We start from the raw sequence: 19,553 nt of genomic DNA, 5'->3' as shown, positions 1-19,553 counted from the left end.
GTCTGTCTGTCAGTCCATTTGTCTGTCCTTCTATCTGTCCCTCTGTCTGTATATATGTTGTTCTATCTATTCTTCTGATGTTTATGTCCCTTTGTCTGTCTGTCTGTGTGTCTGTCTGTACATTTTTCTGTCTGTCCATCTGTCGGTCCTTTTGTCTGTCCTTCTGTCTATTCTTCTGTTTGTATGTCCCTCTGTCTGTATGTCTGTCTGTCTGTCTGTGTGTCTGTTTGTACATTTTTCTGCACGTTTGTCTGTCCATCTATCTGTCTATATGTCTGTCAATATGTCTGTCCTTCTGTCTGTTGTTCAGTTTATTCTTCAGTCTGGAAGGCTTTCTGTCCTTCCGTCTGTCCATCTGTCAGTCCATCTGTCTCTCCTTTTGTTTGTTGTGCATTCTATTCTTTTGACGTGTATGTCCCTCTGTATGTATGTCTGTCTGTCTGTACATTTTTCTGCTCGTTTGTCTGTCAATATGTCTGTCATTCTGTGTGTCCTTCTGTCTGTCCAGCTGTCTGTCTGTTTGTCTGTCTGTTGTTCAGTCTATTCTTCTGTTTGTATGTCCCTCTGTCTTTATGTCTGTCTGTCTGTGTGTCTGTCTGTACATTTTTCTGCACGTTTGTCTGTCATTATATCTGTCCATCTGTCTGTCATTCTGTGTGTCCTTCTGTCTGTCCATCTGTCTGTCAATCTGTCTATTAGTCTGTCTAAACATCAGTCTGTATGTCTGTCTGTCCATTTGTCTCTCTTTTGTTTGTTGTGCATTCTATACTTCTGACGTGTATGTCACTCTGTCTGTATGTTTGTCTGTCTGTGTGTCAGTCTTTACATTATTCTGCACATTTGTCTGTCCTTCTGTCTAACTTTTAGTCTGTCTGTTGTTCAGTCTATTCTTCTGTATATATGTCTCTCTGTCTTTATGTCTGTCTGTCCTTCTGTGTGTCCATCTGTCTGTCCTTCTACCTGTCACTCTGTCTATATGTATGTTGTTCCATCTATTCTTCTGATGTTTATGTCCTGTCTGTATGTCTGTCTGTCTGTCTGTCTGTACATTTGTCTGCACGTTTGTCTGTCCATCTATCTGTCCATCTTTCTGTCTATCTGTCTGTCCTTTTGTCTGTCCTTCTGTCTAACCATCAGTCTGTCTGTTTGTCTAACTATCAGTCTGTCTGTGTGTTGTTCAGTCTATTCTTCTGTAGGTATGTCTATCTGTCTGTATGTCTGTCTGTCTGTCTGTATTTCTGTCTTTCTGTTTGTCAGTCTATACTGTTTTCTGTATGTTTATCTGTCAATATGTCTGTCCTTTTGTCTGTCCTTTTGTCTATCCCTTTGTCTGTCCTTTTGTCTGTCTGTCCATCTGTCTGTCTATCTGTCTGTTCATCTGTCTGTTCATCTGTCTGTCCTTCTGTCTGTCAATCTGACTGTCTGTTTTTCTGTCTGTTGTTTAGTCTACTCATCTGTATATATGTTTATCTGTCTTTATGTCTGTCTGTCAGTCCATTTTTCTGTCCTTCTATCTGTCCCTCATTCTGTATGTATGTTGTTCTATCTATTCTTCTGATTGTATGTCTGTCTGTCTGTACATTTTTCTGTACGTTTGTCTGTCCTTCTGTCTGTCCTTTTGTCTGTCCTTTTGTCTGTCCTTTTGTCTGTCCTTCTGTCTAACCATCAGTCTGTATGTCTGTCTGTTGTTCAATCTATTCTTCTGATGTTTATGTCCCTCTGTCTGTATGTCTGTCTGTCTGTCTGTTCTTCTGTGTGTCCATCTGTCTGTCCTTCTACCTGTTCCTCTGTCTATATGTATGTTGTTCCATCTATTCTTCTGATGCTTATGTTCCTCTGTCTGTATGTCTGTCTGTCTGTCTGTATTTCTGCCTTTCTGTGTGTCAGTCTGTACTGTTTTCTGTACGTTTATCTGTCTATCTGTCTGTCCTTTTGTCTGTCCTTCTGTCTAACCATCAGTCTGTCTGTTTGTCTGTCTGTTGTTCTGTCTATTCTTCTGTATATATGTCTCTCTGTCTGTATGTCAGTCCATCTTTCTGTCCTTCTATCTGTCCCTCTGTCTGTCCATTGGTCTGTCTGTTGTTTAGTCTATTCTTCTGTATATATGTTCCTCTGTCCATCTTTCTGTCTATCTGTCTGTCCTTTTGTCTGTCCTTCTATATGTCCCTCTGTATGTCTGTATGTCTGTGTGTCTGTCTGTACATTTTTCTGCTTGTTTGTTTGTCCCTCTTTCTGTCTATTTGTCTGTCCATCTGTCTGACCATCAGTCTGTCTGTTTGTCTGCCTGTTGTTCAGTCAATTCTTCTGTATATATGTCTCTCTGTCTTTATGTCTGTCTGTCTGTCTGTTCTTCTGTGTGTCCATATGTCTGTCCTTCTACCTGTCCCTATGTCTATATGTATGTTGTTCCATCTATTCTTCTGATGTTTATGTCCCTCTGTATGTCTGTCTGTCTGTGAGTCTGTCTGTACATTTTTCTGCACGTTTGTCTGTCATTATGTCTGTCCATCTGTCTCTCCTTTTGTTTGTTGTGCATTCTATTCTTTTGACGTGTATGTCCATCTCTCTTCATGTCTGTCTCTTTTTCTGTCAGTCTGTATGTCCCTCTCCCCTATCTTTTTTCCCTATCCTTCTTTTCCCCCTCTGTCTGTTTGTCTGTCTGTTCATTTGTCTTTCCAGTGGGATGTTTATAATGTTCTTGGGTCATTGTAAAATAGATAATGACCTATAGTGGGCTTGGTGTTCTAGACCTCTCCACGCACATTGTAACATACCATGCGTTTTATAAATAAACTGGCAGCTGCGCTCCTAGCATCTAGGAGCTAAATATTCAACGTTAGAGTAGAAAATAGCCTACAACCAAACTTAGATATAGGAATTAAATAGCCTAGAACCATCCAGAGATCTATAAGAAGCTTCTATAGAATGGAGAACCTAATCGGCTCAGTATTTATAAATATCTGAAGCTACAGACAAAAAACCTTACTACTTTAATTAATAGAATAGACAACCAACTATTTGATTTTATGACCTTTCTATGGAAGCCCTAACTATGCATGGTAATGAGTTGCGCCTGTTTATGGGTTATCTCCCTGACAGCAAGCCAACGCGTTACCAATTAAACTAATACCCAGAGAAAAAGGGACAATGGGCTGTTTATTACACTAGTCTCCAAAAGTTTTACAATAACGTTTTCTTATTCCTTGGCTTAACAGCTGTGGGGACTGCATTTTGATTTGTTGGTTTAGTAAGTTGAATGTTCAAACGTTTCAACCACTAATTTTGATCTACAGAATGGATAATTTTGTGTGGATTTATCAGCCATTGTCTTATCCCTTTAGATGCCTGCTAATACCGCAGCGCCTCTAACATAATGATATTTCTCCATAATTAGTTTGGAACTTATTTTCTTAGTAATTCTTCATAAAGTTATGTATAATACATATTTATAATAAATATCACAGTTATAGATGCATAGTTGTGATATTATTTCGATATTTTAAGTTGTTGACATTTTTAAGAATGCTTATTAAAAAAATTTCATAACTAACTTAATATATGTTTTACACATGCTTCACATTATATGAGGGAAGAGTTTTTTACATGAATTAATTTATCCTGGAAAATCTTAATTCTAAAATGAACAGATAAATAAATTTACAGAAGAACAGATAAGCATATCTTGTAAGTCTATTACATATGTAAAATAATTTGCAGTTTCCTAAAAGTTTAAATGACCACAAAATAAACAACCCATAGAATAAGGAGGAATAGAAGTGAAAACCCTAAATATTTCTGGGAAATTTGAAGGAATCTTTGACTTGCGCAGTAAAGACAAAAATGCTAAAGTACAATTCACAGTGACTAGTTGGACAAAACTAGAAAAGTTTATTTTGTATCAAAATCTAATATATACTGTTAGATATTTATTTCATCTTCATGCTTTGAAATTTTGTATTGTGGTGTAAAATTTTAGAAGTAAATCAATATTATTCTAAAAAGATGGTTAGTCTTAATCCATACATAATAAAAGTCTGAGTAGGATTACCACATCTGATACACACCTCTTATAGAAGTGAAGACATCATAAGCTGCTTGGTCGTTGTAGACAAAGATGAAAAGTATCTTGTACAACTTGTTGTTTTAATTTTGGTAAGTACAATTGACCACATTTGTAATTTTTAAAGTCAGCTAGACGGATACAGCCCCTTCCTTCCCCCTCCCCCCCCCCCTACCACTAATTAATGTATAGATGTAAGTGCTATCATGTATAAATCAGCTGTTTAAAAACAAACATAAGAGTGCAACCTAGTTTTATAATATAAATACCAAGACTAATATTTTTTTAGTATTTTCTTACATGTTTTAATTTTTAAGGCTTAAAATGCACATCAAATTCATTTTTAATCTGTTGTGAATAGGGAAGAGAAAGGTGGAAGCTTGGCTACAAGGCTTTTAGTAAATTATTGCAAAAGGAATTTATTTTGAATATTTTTTCTGAATAATTACTGAAATCATGTTATTTACTAACAGCCTTATAGCCGTTTTGGTCTTTCAAAAGTTCCAAATTTATTTCAGGCTAGCCAGGCAGAATCTTCTACCTGGATTCTATTCTATACTTTATCTTCTTTGAAACAACCCCTCCCCCAGTCTAAAAAAATACAAATTTGATAACATAATTTTAAAAATCAATGTTTCTATGAACCAGTTCTAACATTCGTTGACTTTCATTAAAGCTTCGAAACTGATTAATATCCGCTGGATTAGAACCAGTTCTCAGCCAACCTGAAAAATTATGTATTGTACCGTATTATATCCAGTTTTCTACAAATATATGAGTGTACAATTATAATATTAAAACCAGTTTTGTTAGCCCATGCCTGATAAATTGGTTTTAATAATATAATTGAACATTTTTATATTCGCGAAAAGCTGTTTATGATACAATGTAAAAATAACTCAATTGCTCGAGGCATTAAGTAAGTTAACATCCAACAAACAACAACTCTTTATTTGCAAAATCTTTGTCTGTAAGTCCTAACTGTGCATGTTTTGGGCTAAGGCATTCCCCCTAAACTAACTGTTACACATCTGAAAAAGCAGCAGTAGGAAATATTTTTAACGTCCTTAGTTTTGCCATGGTTGCAGATAAGACTGTAAGGATATTGGGTAAATACTTGATAAATCAGTCAGAGAATTAAAAGTTAGTCTGGAGATCTTTTTGTCTGCTATCTGTCATAACTTTGCTTTATTTCAGGGATACATGGATAGAGTATTTCAATAATTGTTTATATTTAATATTTATCCCACGCTACCACATAAATTCCCACCCTACCCAATATTTTCCCACATTAACCAGTATTTTCCTATGCTATCCAATTTTTTCCCATGCTACCACATATTTTCAATATTATTTAATATCTTTTGGAAACTCTTTGCCCCAAACTTGCAAATTGGCTTTAAAAATGAATGATTTTTAATTTTATCTGTCATAACTTTGCTTTAGTTCAAGGATACATGGATAGAGTATTTCAATAATTTTTCATTTTTAATATTTATCCCACGCTACCCCATATTTTCCCACACTACCCAATATTTTCCCTTGCTACTCTTATTTTCCCAGGCTACCCAATATTATCTCACAGTCACAAAAACAATGCGAGAAAAAACTATTAGGTCATATAATTTGGAAACTCCACGCCCCAAACTTGTAAATTGGCTTTGAAAATGGATGATTTTAATTTTCTCATATTCATTCAAAACCGATTAATAACTGGTGGATTAGAACCAGTTCTCATCCATACGAAAAAATATGTCTAGTATCGCATTATATCCAGTTTTCTAAGAATATAAAAATATACAATCGTAAGATTAAAAACAGTTTTTTTGCATGTGCCTTTGGCATCCTGGGTCTAAAAAAACTGGTTTTAATTTAATTGTACATTTTATATCCGTGGAAAGCTGTTTATAATACAATGCAAGAAATAACTATTCCTTTTGTGAGGAGTATTTTACAGCAAGAATGATAACATTCATTAGGAGCGAAGCTCCATATATAAATACTGAACAGACCAACGTACAAAATAAGTTTTTTTTCAGTAATTTCATCTATATTCATTTTTCAGAAAAAACAATGGCGGACTAAAATTTACAATGTTTTTTCACCGGTAAAGATTCATGGTGTGAAAAAAGGTAATTATAAGATTAAAAACAATTGTTTAAGCCCCAAGGTGCCAAAGCTAAAAAACTAGTTTCAATCTTATGATTGGAGATTTTTAAATTCGTAGAAAACTGGATATAATACAATGTTATACATAATATTTTTAGTACTGAGAACTGGTTCTAATTCACCGGATATTAATTGGTTTCAAAGCAAAAAATATATTCTTATTCCTCATTATAAGTTTTGCAACAAGGATTACAAAAACCATAAAAGCTGCTAACATTAGAAATTTTCCCACGCTACCCAATATTTTCCCACAATACCTAGTATTTTCCCATGCTACCCAATATTTTCCCACGGTCCTAACAATTTGTTATTTCAGGCATTCTTGAGGTATTAGTGGAACAATGTGGAGAAGAGAGAGAAGGTCTGGTGCCAGTAGGTTGGGCTGGGCGCTCATAGTTCTGTCTAATTTACACTTAGTTAATCTACTCCCAAATAATGTTAGAATTGGTAAGCTTTGATAGATAGATAGATAGATAGAAAGATAGATAGATAGATAGATAGATAGATAGATAGATAGATAGATAGATAGATAGATAGATAGATAGATAGATAGATAGATAGATAGATAGATAGATAGATAGATAGATAGATAGATAGATAGATAGATAGATAGATAGATAGATAGATAGATAGATAGATAGATAGATAGATAGATAGATAGATAAAGGGTGTGCAAAAAAAATGCGGACATTTTTTAAATTGAAATTGCGCGGCTTGTGTTAATAGTAGAAAAATGTTACGCATATCGTTAGAATCGCTAGGAAGTCTATTTTTTGGAAATATAAGAATGATTCCTTTGCTACGTATAGTTACGGAGCTATGTGTTAAAATGTCCCAACTGATGTAAAACTTGACTTGCGAGTAAATCATTAAAGATTAAATTAAAGGGTATGCAAATAAAAATACGTACATTTTTAAAATTATAATTGCTCGGCTTGTGTTAATGGTAGAAAAATGTTTTGCATACCTATGGAATTGCTATAAACTCTATTTTTTTGAAATATAAGAACCATTCATGTGCTACATATAATTTATGAGCTATGTGGTAGAATCTCCCAACTGATTTAAAACTAAAAAAAAAAAATTTCCACTTTTCTCACATTTATCAATACAGCTCCTAAACTAAAAATAGCACAAAAATCATACTTATATTTCCAAAAAATAGAGCTTATGGCAGTTCTGACGATATACATAGCATTTTTCTACTATTCACACAAGCCGAGCATTTTGAATTTTAAAAATTTCCGCATTTTTGCACACCCTGTTTTTTATCTTTAATGATTTACGAGCAAGTCAAGTTTTATGTCAGTTTGGACATTTTACCACATCGCTCCTTAACTATACGTAGCAGAGGAATCGTTCTTATATTTCCAAAAAATAGACTTCCTAATGGTTCTAATGATATGCGTAACATTTTTTTACTATTAACACAAGCCGCGCAATTTGAATTTTAAAAAGGTACATATTTTTTATATACTTTAATCTTTAATGATTTACTCGCAAGTCAAGTTTTAAGGCAGTTGGGACATTTTACCACATCGCTTCTAAACTATACGTAGCACAGGAATCGTTTTTATATTTCCAAAAAATAGACTTACTAACGGTTTTAACAATATGCGTAACATTTTTCTACTATTAACATAAGCCGCGCAATTTCAATTTTAAAAATGTCCGCATTTTTTTTTGCACTCCCTTTAGATAGATAGATAGATAGATAGATAGATAGATAGATAGATAGATAGATGGATAGACAGACAGACAGACAGACAGACAGTTAGATAGATAGATAGATGGATAGAGACATAGATAGATAGATAGGGCAAGGCCGCGGGTAGCAATAATAAAAGAGCTAGATTATTATTTTTTTTCCAATTCTCATATCTTATCTTATCTTATAGTTACATCCACAAACAAACTACTCACTGCTAAGGAGAATTAAGAATTATTATGCAACTTTAGCATATATGTTAGCAAGCCTACTTGGGATATCAGGTTTTAGTTGGGGTTGGATCCAGGGATCTAAAGGGATAAGACAATGACCAATAAATTGATGTACAGCCCCAATGATGAAAAATTACCTTTTCTCTGTATTATAATTAGTGGTTGAAGTATAACTATAATTCAACTTATACCAACAACAAAATTGATGTAAGTAAATATAGAAAGTCGCTTAATGTGACGTCATAAAAATGAGGAGAAGTTGTAAAGAAAATCCCTAAAAAAGATTTTTATGACGTCACATGTCTAATTTTGAGCGACTTTCTCCATTTACTTAACCCTTAACGGTTGGGGGGGGGGGGGGCGTTGAACGCCCCCCCATCCGGTTTTTTCTATCTCATTTTCTGTGTGTGAAAGATAAAGAGCCCAAACTGCTTGACTTTTTAAGTTTGGGTATGACACATAACCGAGAGTTGGAATTTTTTGAATATCTTCATCCTGGCGGGCACAGGATGCCAGCAAACCTGGCAGGGTCATCCAGGTAAAGAGCAAAAATATTTTGTTGACTTAAAAAAAAGCATTTTATCTTACCAAAATACTAAAATATCCTCTAGTAGTACATCCTCATATTAACCCTTAACGGTCGGGGGGTGCATTTAACGCCCCCCCATCCGGTTTTTTCTATCTCATTTTCTGTGTGTGAAAGATAAAGAGCCCAAACTGCGTGACTTTTTAAGTTTGGGTATGACACATAACTGAGAGTTGGAATTTTTTGAATATCTCCATCCTGGCGGGCACAGGATGCCAGCAAACCTGGCAGGGTCATCCAGGTAAAGAGCAAAAATATTTTTTTGACTTAAACAAAGTATTTTATCTTGCCAAAATACTAAAATATCCTCTAGTAGTACATCCTTATATGAAATACAGGTGTTCAAGTCAATATCAGGTTCCAGGTATGATCCTGCAGGTCCTGATCCTCCAGGTCTCCAGAAATCTTTAAAAGGCTCCTGTGGCCTCAATTTTTGACTTAGAGACTTCAAATTTTAAACTTAAGCTTGTCTTACATGTCTACATAACGTATTAAAATTTCATAAAGATTCACCGCCGTTTTCCCGCCGACCGCCGACTGCGGCGGCTGGCAGCTGCCAAGTACAGCTGCGGCCGCTGAAATTTATATTTTGACATTTCAAATATAAAATTTACATAAAGATAAACATTTTCTGCAAAAAAATTGTTCTTCTAGCTTCAAAAATAAGAAAATTACAGCCGTTTGAAATTTTTAAGTAGAAAAGGACCTAAAAACAAAGGTTGTTAAATAAAAGGGTGAAGGAAGCGAAAATTGACTTTGACTTACATAAGGTCGGAAATTCATCATAACACAGGGGACTTGTACAAAAAAATTTAGCCCTCTAGCTCTAATAGGAACTGAGATAATATGGGGGGGCGTTGAACGCCCCCCCCCCCCCCCCGACTGATGAAGGTGCGGCAAGGGGCCCGACTGTTAAGGGTTAAATACAGGTGTTCAAGTCAATTTCAGGTTCCAGGTATGATCCTGCAGGTCCTGATCCTCCAGGTCTCCAAAAATGGCTTTAAAAGATAAAGAGCCCAAACTGCGTGACTTTTTAAGTTTGGGTATGACACATAACTGAGAGTTGGAATTTTTTGAATATCTCCATCCGGGCGGGCACAGGATGCCAGCAAACCTGGCAGGGTCATCCAGGTAAAGAGCAAAAATATTTTTTTGACTTAAACAAAGTATTTTATCTTGCCAAAATACTAAAATATCCTCTAGTAGTACATCCTTATATGAAATACAGGTGTTCAAGTCAATTTCAGGTTCCAGGTATGATCCTGCAGGTCCTGATCCTCCAGGTCTCCAGAAATCTTTAAATGGCTCCTGTGGCCGCAAATTTTGACTTAGAGACTTCAAATGTTAAACTTAAGCTTTTCTTACATGTCTACATAACATATTAAAAGTTCATAAAGATCCGCCGCCGTTTACCCGCCGACCGCCGACTGCGGCGGCCGGCAGCTGCCAAGTAAAGCTGCGGCCGCTGAAATTTATATTTTGATATTTGAAATATAAAATTTACATAAAGATTAACATTTTCTGCAAAAAAAATTTTATTCTAGCTTCAAAAATAAAAAAATTACAGCCGTTTGAAATTTTTAAGTAAAAAAGGACCTAAAAACAAAGGTTGTTAAATAAAAGGGCGAAGGAAGCAAAAATTGACCTTGACTTACTTAAGGTCGGAAATTCATCATAACACAGGGGACTTACACAAAAAATCTTAGCCCTTTAGCTCTAATAGGAACTGAGAATAGGAACCCCCCCCCGACTGATTAAGGTGCGGCAAGGGGCCCGACTGTAAGGGGTTAATTTGAAAGAAAATAACGAAATCAGCTGTCGTTTGGGGGGGGGGGGGGGGACATATAATAAAATTAACGAACTTTCCATCTGCCCCCAATATATTATTTTAGATTTATTTCGCTTGTTGGTTATACCTTATTTCTGTGTACTATAATTATTTCTTGGATCTAACTATGATATCTTCTCTAGATTTGAACTGAATACTAAAATTTAGGATCATGTCCAATTTAAGAATTTGATTAGGAGGGAGTGGTCAATTGACTTGAAATTATTCTGCCTCCCCATAAAGTTTATAAACACGTTCTTCTATTCGTTGGCTATCTATATATCTATTGTCTGTATATCTATCTATCTATCTATCTGTCTGTCTGTCTATATGTCTGTCTGTCTGTCTGTCTATATATCTGTCTGTCTGTCTATCTGTCTGTCTGTCTGTCTATATGTCTGTCTGTCTGTCTGTCTGTCTGTCTGTCTGTCTGTCTGTCTGTCTGTCTGTCTGTCTGCCTGCCTGTCTGTCTGTCTGTCTGTCTGTCTGTCTGTCTGTCTATCTGTCTGTCTATCTGTCTGTCTGTCTGTCTGTCTGTCTGTCTGTCTGTCTGTCTATCTGTCTGTCTGTCTGACAATTACTACCAACAAAATTACCCTTCGTTTACTAAATTATTGGTTGGCATGTTTGAACAGCCCCATCAATATTCAATTAAGGTTCCCAAAGTTTTTAAGCTTATGAATGAGAGAAAATGTTGAAAAACCTTGGTTGAAAAAAAAAACAAGAAAATTTTTTTGTCCAATGTCCCCTCCCTTTCTGATTATTATCCTTTGAAGTTGTATACAGGGAGGGAAGAACAGCGCGGCATTTCGTAAAATGCTGTGCTCTTATTGGTGGAAAGTTGGCTCACCCCGCTTTGGCGCACCATTGAAATGCTTGAAAGATCCAGCTCTGGTACCCAAAGTTTTATTATTCGTTAACTAAAAAACCTTGGGTACTTTTATTGAATTGGTTAGTTCAACCAATAATTTTGATATTCAGAAGGGGCAGTTATGTTTATCATCAATGGGGAAGCTAGGGGGCATGGGATGGTTTATTACACTATTCCCCAAAATTTTATAACAACATTTTCTTATTCGTTGGCTTAACTACTATTGGGGACTTTTATTGAATTTATATTGGTTAGTTAATTAAGTTGAGTGTCTGAACGTTTCAACATAAGGGGTAATTTTGTGTATCATCATTGGGGATGTACATGAATTTATTGGCCATTGTCTTATCCCTTTAGATCCCTCGTGATTTTGGATCTTCTTGACTTGATCCATAATTTTGTTTCTACTTTGATCTTTATAGATACGCTGGCTTCAGGAATCAAAGGGATAAGATAATGGCCGATAAATTGATATACATCAAGTACCCTCTTCTGTAGATCAAAATTCATTAAAAATCCCCAAAATTGTTCAGCCAACAAATAAGAAAAGTTATTAGAAACTTTGTGAACTATTGTAATAAACAGTCCATTGTCCCCTCTCTATCTGTAAACGGTTAGACACTCAATCTAATGAATCAACCAATCAAAATTCATTAAAAGTCTCCAAAATAGAAACTTTGGGGACTAGTGTAATAAACAGCTCATTATCCCCTTCCTTTCTGCGCTGGCCTAGATACATACATAGGTAATTGAAAATATAGATAGATAGATAAATGGATAGGTAGATAGATAAATAGATAAATAAATGGATAGGTAGATAGATAAATAGATAGATATATAGATAGATATATGTATATAACTGAAAAGATGGATAGATAAATGGATAGGTAGATAGATAAATAGATAGATATATGTATATAACTGAAAAGATGGATAGATAAATGGATAGGTAGATAGATAAATATATATACATGTAGAAAATGGATGGATAGATAGATAAATAGATAGATAGATAGATAGATAAATAGATAAATGGATAGGTAGATAGATAAATAGATAGATAAATGGATATATAGATATATTGAAAAGGGATAGACATATAAATAAATAGATAGATATATGTATATAACTAAAAAGATGGATAGATAAATAGATAGATAAATGGATAGATATATAGATAAATAGATAGATATATGTATATAACTGAAAAGATAGACAGATAAATGGATAGGTAGATAGATAAATAGATATATATATATAATATACTAGCGGCTTCGCCCCTAGCCTCTAAGGGCTTTGCCCCAAGAGGGAATTTAAAAAAGAAATCAATAAAAATTGGAGGTGCCCTCACTAATTTTTCAAGAAAAAAATGAGGGGGATTTTGTTGTTTTTTGGGGGGGTTGGGGGTGTCCCACCCCCAAGAAAAAAGCCTAAAACTACCACAGGACCAGTAGGTATATTCCCTGAAGAGTAGAATCCGATCGGTTCAGTGGTTACCGAGATCTTAAGGGACAGACGGACGGACAGATAGACAGACATCGTTCTACTTTGTAATATAGATAACTAAAAAGATAGATAGATAAATAAATAGGTAGATAGATAATTATATATATATATATGTAGAAAATGGATGGATAGATAGAAAATGGATGGATAGATAGAGATAGTTTAAAAGTACCCAAAATTTATGAAATTTTTTAGGAGGATTGTTTGAGGAGCCAAATAGCGTAGAGGAAATAGCATTCAAATATGCAGTGGACCATATCAATAGAAATAGGTAACTATCTATCCATCTATCTATCTATGTATCTATCTATCTATCTATCCATCTATCTATCTATCTATCTATCTATCTATCTATCTATCTATCTATCTATCTATCTATCTATCTATCTATCTATCTATCTATCTATCTATCTATCTATCTATCTATCTATCTATCTATCTATCTATCTATCTATTTATCTATCTATCTATCTATCTATCTATCTATCTATCTAACTATCTTTCTATCTATCTATCTAGAACACAGTAAAAGTTTTGGACTAATTATGACGTAACAAAAAAAATAGCCAATGAAAGGCCGTTATTGACCAATGGTAAAATTTATAGTGGCCTCTCATTGGCTAATTTTTTTTGATACGTCATAATCAGTCAGACACTATTACTGTGTTCATCTATCTATCTATCTATCTATCTATCTATCTATCTATCTATCTATTTATTTACCTATGAATCAATTGATTTATCTATCAGTTTAAATTTTTTTTCAGTGGTTTTAATTCATGATCCCTTTATCTCAAATAGTTATAAACCTTCCCTGAAAATTGAACAACCTAATCGGTTCAGTGGTGAGCGATATCCTTCAATACAGACAAACATACAAATTCACACAGACTTTCTGTTACTTTTCTATAATAACTGCAGTGTGTTTATCGCAGGGATCTAAAGGGATAAGACAATAGCAGATAAATTGATGTATATCCCCAATGTAAATAATCAAAATTACCCCTTCTGTAGATTATTATTAGTGGTCGAAACATTTAAACACTCAACTTAATAATCCAACTAATCAAATTCAGAAGAAGTCATCAAAGTTGTTAATAATTAAGAAAACTTTGTTATAAAACTTTGGGGACTAGTGTAATAAACAGTCCATTGTCCCTTCTCTATCTGACATTTTTAGACATTATTCAGACATAAAACAATAGCATAAGAAATTATTATAAATTTCCCATTTGTAAAAATTGGACCATATACTACCCCCGTCTTATATCTATAATACAAAGTAGAACGATGTCTGTCTGTCTGTTTGTTTGTTTGTTTGTTTGTTTGTTTGTTTGTTTGTTTGTAACGATTGATCTCGCTAACCGCTGAACCGATCGGGTTCTCCTTAACAGGGTAGCTTCTCATAGGTCACGGGAAGGTTTATAACCATTTTGGGGGAGGTTTATAAAATAGTAGGTTTTTTTTTGTTTGTGGCGAAGGATCTCTCTCACCACTGAACTGATATGGTTCTCCTTAATAGGGTAGCTTCTCATAGGTCCCGGGAAGGTTTATAACCATTTTGGGGGAGGTTTATAAAGTAGTAGGCTTTTTTTTGTCTGTTGCGAATGATCTCACTCACCAACGAACCAATATGGTTCTCCTTAACAGGGTAGCTTCTCATAGGTCCTGGGAAGGTTTATAACCATTTTGGGCGTTATTCTCTTAGAATTTTTTTTTCCAATTTTTTTCAATTTTGTAACCCTACCTACTACCGACGAATAACTATTTTAGGTTAGGTTAGGTTTTAGGCTAGGGAGCCGAGCGCTGCGGGTAGGCAGGCAAGGGGGCCGAGCGCTGCGGCTAGGCAGGCTAGGGAGCCAAGCGCTGCGGCCAGAGTTCATAGGCCCTGGGAAGGTTTATAACTATTTTGGGGGAGGCCTTGCCCAAGAAAAGTAACCTAACCTTACCTAAAATCATAAACAAACAAACATAAACTACCCTCATTTTAAATTTTTGTCAAAAATAAGTGAGGGGGGGGGGTTATGGTTAAAGGTCCTAGATCTTTTGTAGCAGCCAAGAAAATACAATTTCCTCACATATTGTTACAGACGCACTAACAAACTGACAGACATGGTAAAAAAGTTTATTTTAAAAGTAGTTTTGCGACTAAATATAATTTTGAGATGGGCGAACGTCTCTAAATTACACTGGTACCCAAAGTTTTGGCTTCTTAAAAACTTTGGGTACTTTTTATCAAATATTAGTTTCAAACTAAATGTGTAAAAACTTTTCAACCATTAAAATTTATGGGGAAAAGGGGTCCTTTTAAATTTAATAAGATACTTAAGCCTTATTTTCTCATATATTTTCTTGTATTCATTCGAATCCGGTGGATAGGAACCGTTTCTCATCCATACGAAAAAACTATGTCTAGCATCGTATTATATCCAGCTTTCTACGAATATAAAGATGTACAATCATAAGATTAAAACCAGTTTTTTCAGCCGGTGCCTTTGGCACCTCGGGGCTAAAAAAACTTGTTTTAATCTTATAATTGTACATTATATCCGCGGAAAGCCGTTTATAATACGATGTTAGAAATAACTTTTCCCTCCCTATTAAAGTCAAAACACTGCAGAGATTTAAAGGGATAAGACAATGGCCGGTAAATTGATGTACATCCCCAATGATGATGATACACAAAATAACCCTTTCTGTACATTGCAATTAGTGTTTGAAACCTGCTTAATTAACCAACCAATAGAAATTTAATAAACGTCTCCAAAGTAGATAAGTTAACGAATAAGAAAACTATGGGGACTAGGGTAATAAACAGCCCATTGTCCCCTCCCTCCCTGTAAAATATTTCCTAGTCTTTTTAGTAGGGAAGCTACTTTATTATTCCTTTTTGTCAGTCTGTCCATCCGTCCGTCCGTAACGCTATGGGGGAAAAGAAAACGACCCAATTTTTAAAAATTGTTAACTTATGCAGTTCGGACATTTTTACCAAATTAAATATTTTTTTATCAATTGGGTAAATTCCTTTCGTGGCAACGCCCAATAAGGAGCTTTTCTTCGTATTTTCACAGTTGCTTTTCTCCTTTTTCTAGCTCCTGCGGGGCAATCACATAACCCATTATAACCTAACCTAACCTAAAATAACCTATCAAAAGCTATTTTGAAAATACAACGAATCGTCCCTTAAGGGGCGTTGCCACGAAAGGGAATATACCCAAAAAATCTTCCAACCTTTTTTTAAAAATCTTTGAACTTATGTGTCGTGTATTTAATTTATATTTATTTAAAAAAAAATAATTTCCAAAAAATATATTATATAACTTATCATTACTATTTTAATAAAAATCCGCCACGAAAACTTATTAAAAGTAAGTTAGGCGTTACAATTGCAAAGTTGAAACTTTTAGTCTTTCTAACAATAAAACAAGGATGACAACATCCATAAGTAGCGAAGCACAAAAAATCATCGATGGGAATACGTACAGGTAGATTTAAAAGGTTTTTACTAAAATCAAGAATAGATTTATTGGATAAAATAAACATGAAACCTTGTTTTTTTGCATGATGACGATGGTCAAAGTGAATTATATTAAAAATGCTAATAACATTAACAATGGGAAAAATTATTTTGATACTGATATCTCATAAAAGTTTGAAATTTGCATCAAAATAAACAAAGATATGGGGAAATATGTAAAACATATAAAAATAGCCAAAAACCTGATAAAAGGCAGTCTGGCCGTCATGGTTGTCTTATTAAAACGACAAAAAATTTAATTTTTAAATCCTTAACTTAAAAAATTGGGAAAATCGGACCATATACACTGAAGATATGGAAAAAAGTGTAAAATATATAAAAATAGCCTAAAACCTGCCAAAAAGGCAGTCTGGCCGTCATGGTTACTTTGTTTAAAAGACGGGAAATTTAATTTTGATATCTATAACTGAAAAATTTTGAAAATCGGACTATAAAGACTGAAGATATGGACAAAATGTTAAATATATAAAAAACAGCCTAAAACCTGCTAAAAAGGCAGTCTGGCCGTCATGATTGTTTTCTTTAAAAGACGGGAAATTTAATTTTGATATCTATAACTGAAAAAAATTTGAAAATCGGACTATAAACACTGAAGATATGGAGAAAAATGTGAAAAATATAAAAATAGCCTAAAACCTGCTAAAAAGGCAGTCTGGCCTTCATGGTTGTTCCTTTAAACGACGGGAAATTTAATTTTGATATCTATAACTGAAATTTTTTTTAAAATCGGACCATAAACACTGAAGATATGGAGAAAAATGTGAAAAATATAAAAATAGCCTAAAACCTGCTAAAAATCGGTCCGAACGCCAATGATGTTTTATAGTCAATTGTGCTCCTTAATGATGGGAATGTTGTCAAAAAATTTCAGCATTCTATCTTTTATAGGAGCTGAGTAAATCCCATTTCCCCCATAGCGTTACGGACGGACGGACTGACTGACGGACGGACAAAGTGAATTATAGAGTAGCTTCGCTACTAAAAACTTAAGATCGTGGAAAGAAAACGAAGTAGCGGGGTTTGTCGTATTTTCAAAGTAGCTTTTGATAGGTTATTTTAGGTTAGGTAAATGTTGATGATTGCCCTGCAGAGTTAGAAAATTGGCCCTGCAAGGTTAGAGCCCCTCCTAGGGGCTAGAAATAGGAGAAAAGCTACATTGAAAATACGACGAAACCGGATACTTCGTTTTCTTTACATGATTCAAAAAATTTTCATTTACCCCAATTACAATAACAGACAGACAGATAGACAGACAGACAGACAGACAGACCGTCACAAAATAAAAAAGATTTTCTACTAAAAATCAAGTATCTTAAAAGATAAGAAAATGGTTGATAAATTAATAAACATTCCCAATGTTGACAATTATCTTTTCTGAAGATAATAATTAATAGTGCAAACGCCAGTTTACAACGAACCAATCAAAATTCAATGGGCTGTTTATTACACTGGTCCCCAAAGTTTTACTTTAATGTTTTCTTATATGTTGGCTTAACAACTTTGGGGACTTTTATTGAATTTTTATTGGTTGTTTCATTTAGTTGAGTTTTAAAGCGTTTCAACCACCAATTGTAATCTACGCAAGGGGTAATTTTGTTTGTCATTATTGAGGATGTACAATGTAAATCAATTTATTTGCCATTGTCTTATCCCTTTAGATCCAGAGAGAAAGGGGACAATGGGCTGTTTATTACACTAGTTCCTAAAGTCTTAAAATTTTCGTTGGCTTAACAACCTTGGGGACTTTTATTGAATTTTAATTGGTTAGTTAATAAAGTTGAGTGTTTAAACGTTTCCACCACCAATTGTAATCATCATAAGGGGTAATTTTGTTTTTCATTATTGGGGGATGTACATAGATTTAACGGCCATTGTTTTATCCCTTTAGATCCATGCCTACAAATCCATTTATCGCAACTGTTAAATGTTTTGTAGAAGTCGAGCTGACATTAATTCACTTGGTAAAAGTTCTTGCCACAAAAACCAGTGCAGATTTATTTTTGATAGATAGATAAATAGAGAGAGAGAGAGAGAGAGAGAGAGAGAGAGAGAGAGAGAGAGAGAGAGAGAGAGAGAGAGAGAGAGAGAGAGAGAGAGAGAGAGAGAGAGAGAGAGAGAGAGAGAGAGAGAGAGAGAGAGAGAGAGAGAGAGAGAGAGAGAGAGAGAGAGAGAGAGAGAGAGAGAGAGAGAGATGAGTATTAAAATAAAAATAACAAAAAAGTTGTTTTAATCCTATAATTTTTCATTTATTAATATCCAGAGAAAGCTTTCTGTAATACGATGCGATAAATAATTATTGAGGATGTATATCAATTTATCGTCCATTGTCTTATCCCTTTAGATACCTGGGTATTACAATTGTTAATTGTTTTCTTAAAGTTAACTTAACATTAATTAGCTTTCACATAGAATAATACTAAAGATGTTACAAATAGTACCTGTAGACAAAGGTCGTGCAATCAAAACGTCAACAGTTGAAAAGGGATAAGATAACCGATAATAGATTTATATACAAGATTAATTTGCTTATTGTATACTAAAATAATTGGTTTAAATGTTTGGACACTTCAATTTTATAACTAACCAATCAAAATTTGATAATAGTACCCAAAGTTTATGACCTACGAATAAGAATAAATGGTTATAAAACTTTGGGTACCACTTCTTCCATTGGGTAATAAAACTTTGGGTACCACTTACAGCAATAAATTGAGGGGTGGAGGGTTGGTGAGTGGTATGATTTTTTTCGTGTGTTTGTGTTTTACTATAATTAAGTTAAGGTTAGGTTAGGTTATATTGGATAGAAGGTAGCCTCGCCCCGCAGATAGAGACCCGCAGGGTTTATTTATAAAGAAACAAGGATGACAACATCCATAAAAGCGAAGCACTGAAACGGTAAGACAAACGGATATTAACACTTGTACAGTGTCAGAACTGAATAATCAGAATATGAAAGTATAAGAGTCGAAGCAAAGTTGTAAGTAAATTTGTTGAAAAACTGCTTGATACAGGATAATATTTATGGACATACTTACATTTTTGTAACTTGATTAT

General features: G+C 34.4%; 1 protein-coding gene across 3 annotated transcripts in view; it reads left to right on the top strand.

The window, feature by feature from the left end:
* The first annotated feature begins 6,123 nt into the window (after positions 1–6,123).
* The window catches only part of LOC145307362 (glutamate receptor ionotropic, kainate 2-like), a 178,030-nt gene continuing 164,600 nt past the window's right edge, over positions 6,124–19,553 (top strand). For all 3 annotated transcript variants that reach the window (XM_080149740.1, XM_080149741.1, XM_080149739.1), the window contains exons 1-3: positions 6,124–6,192; positions 6,546–6,676; positions 13,157–13,232. In XM_080149740.1, the coding sequence (XP_080005866.1) occupies positions 6,571–6,676; positions 13,157–13,232 (182 nt within the window). In that variant the 5' untranslated portion in view covers positions 6,124–6,192; positions 6,546–6,570. The remainder of the gene's footprint in view (positions 6,193–6,545; positions 6,677–13,156; positions 13,233–19,553) is intronic.

This window comes from Acartia tonsa, chromosome 15 (assembly GCF_053477335.1).
Source record: "Acartia tonsa isolate MP-2025a chromosome 15, ASM5347733v1, whole genome shotgun sequence".
Lineage (NCBI taxonomy): Eukaryota > Metazoa > Arthropoda > Copepoda > Calanoida > Acartiidae > Acartia > Acartia tonsa.
This window is presented reverse-complemented; position numbering and strand designations above follow the sequence as displayed.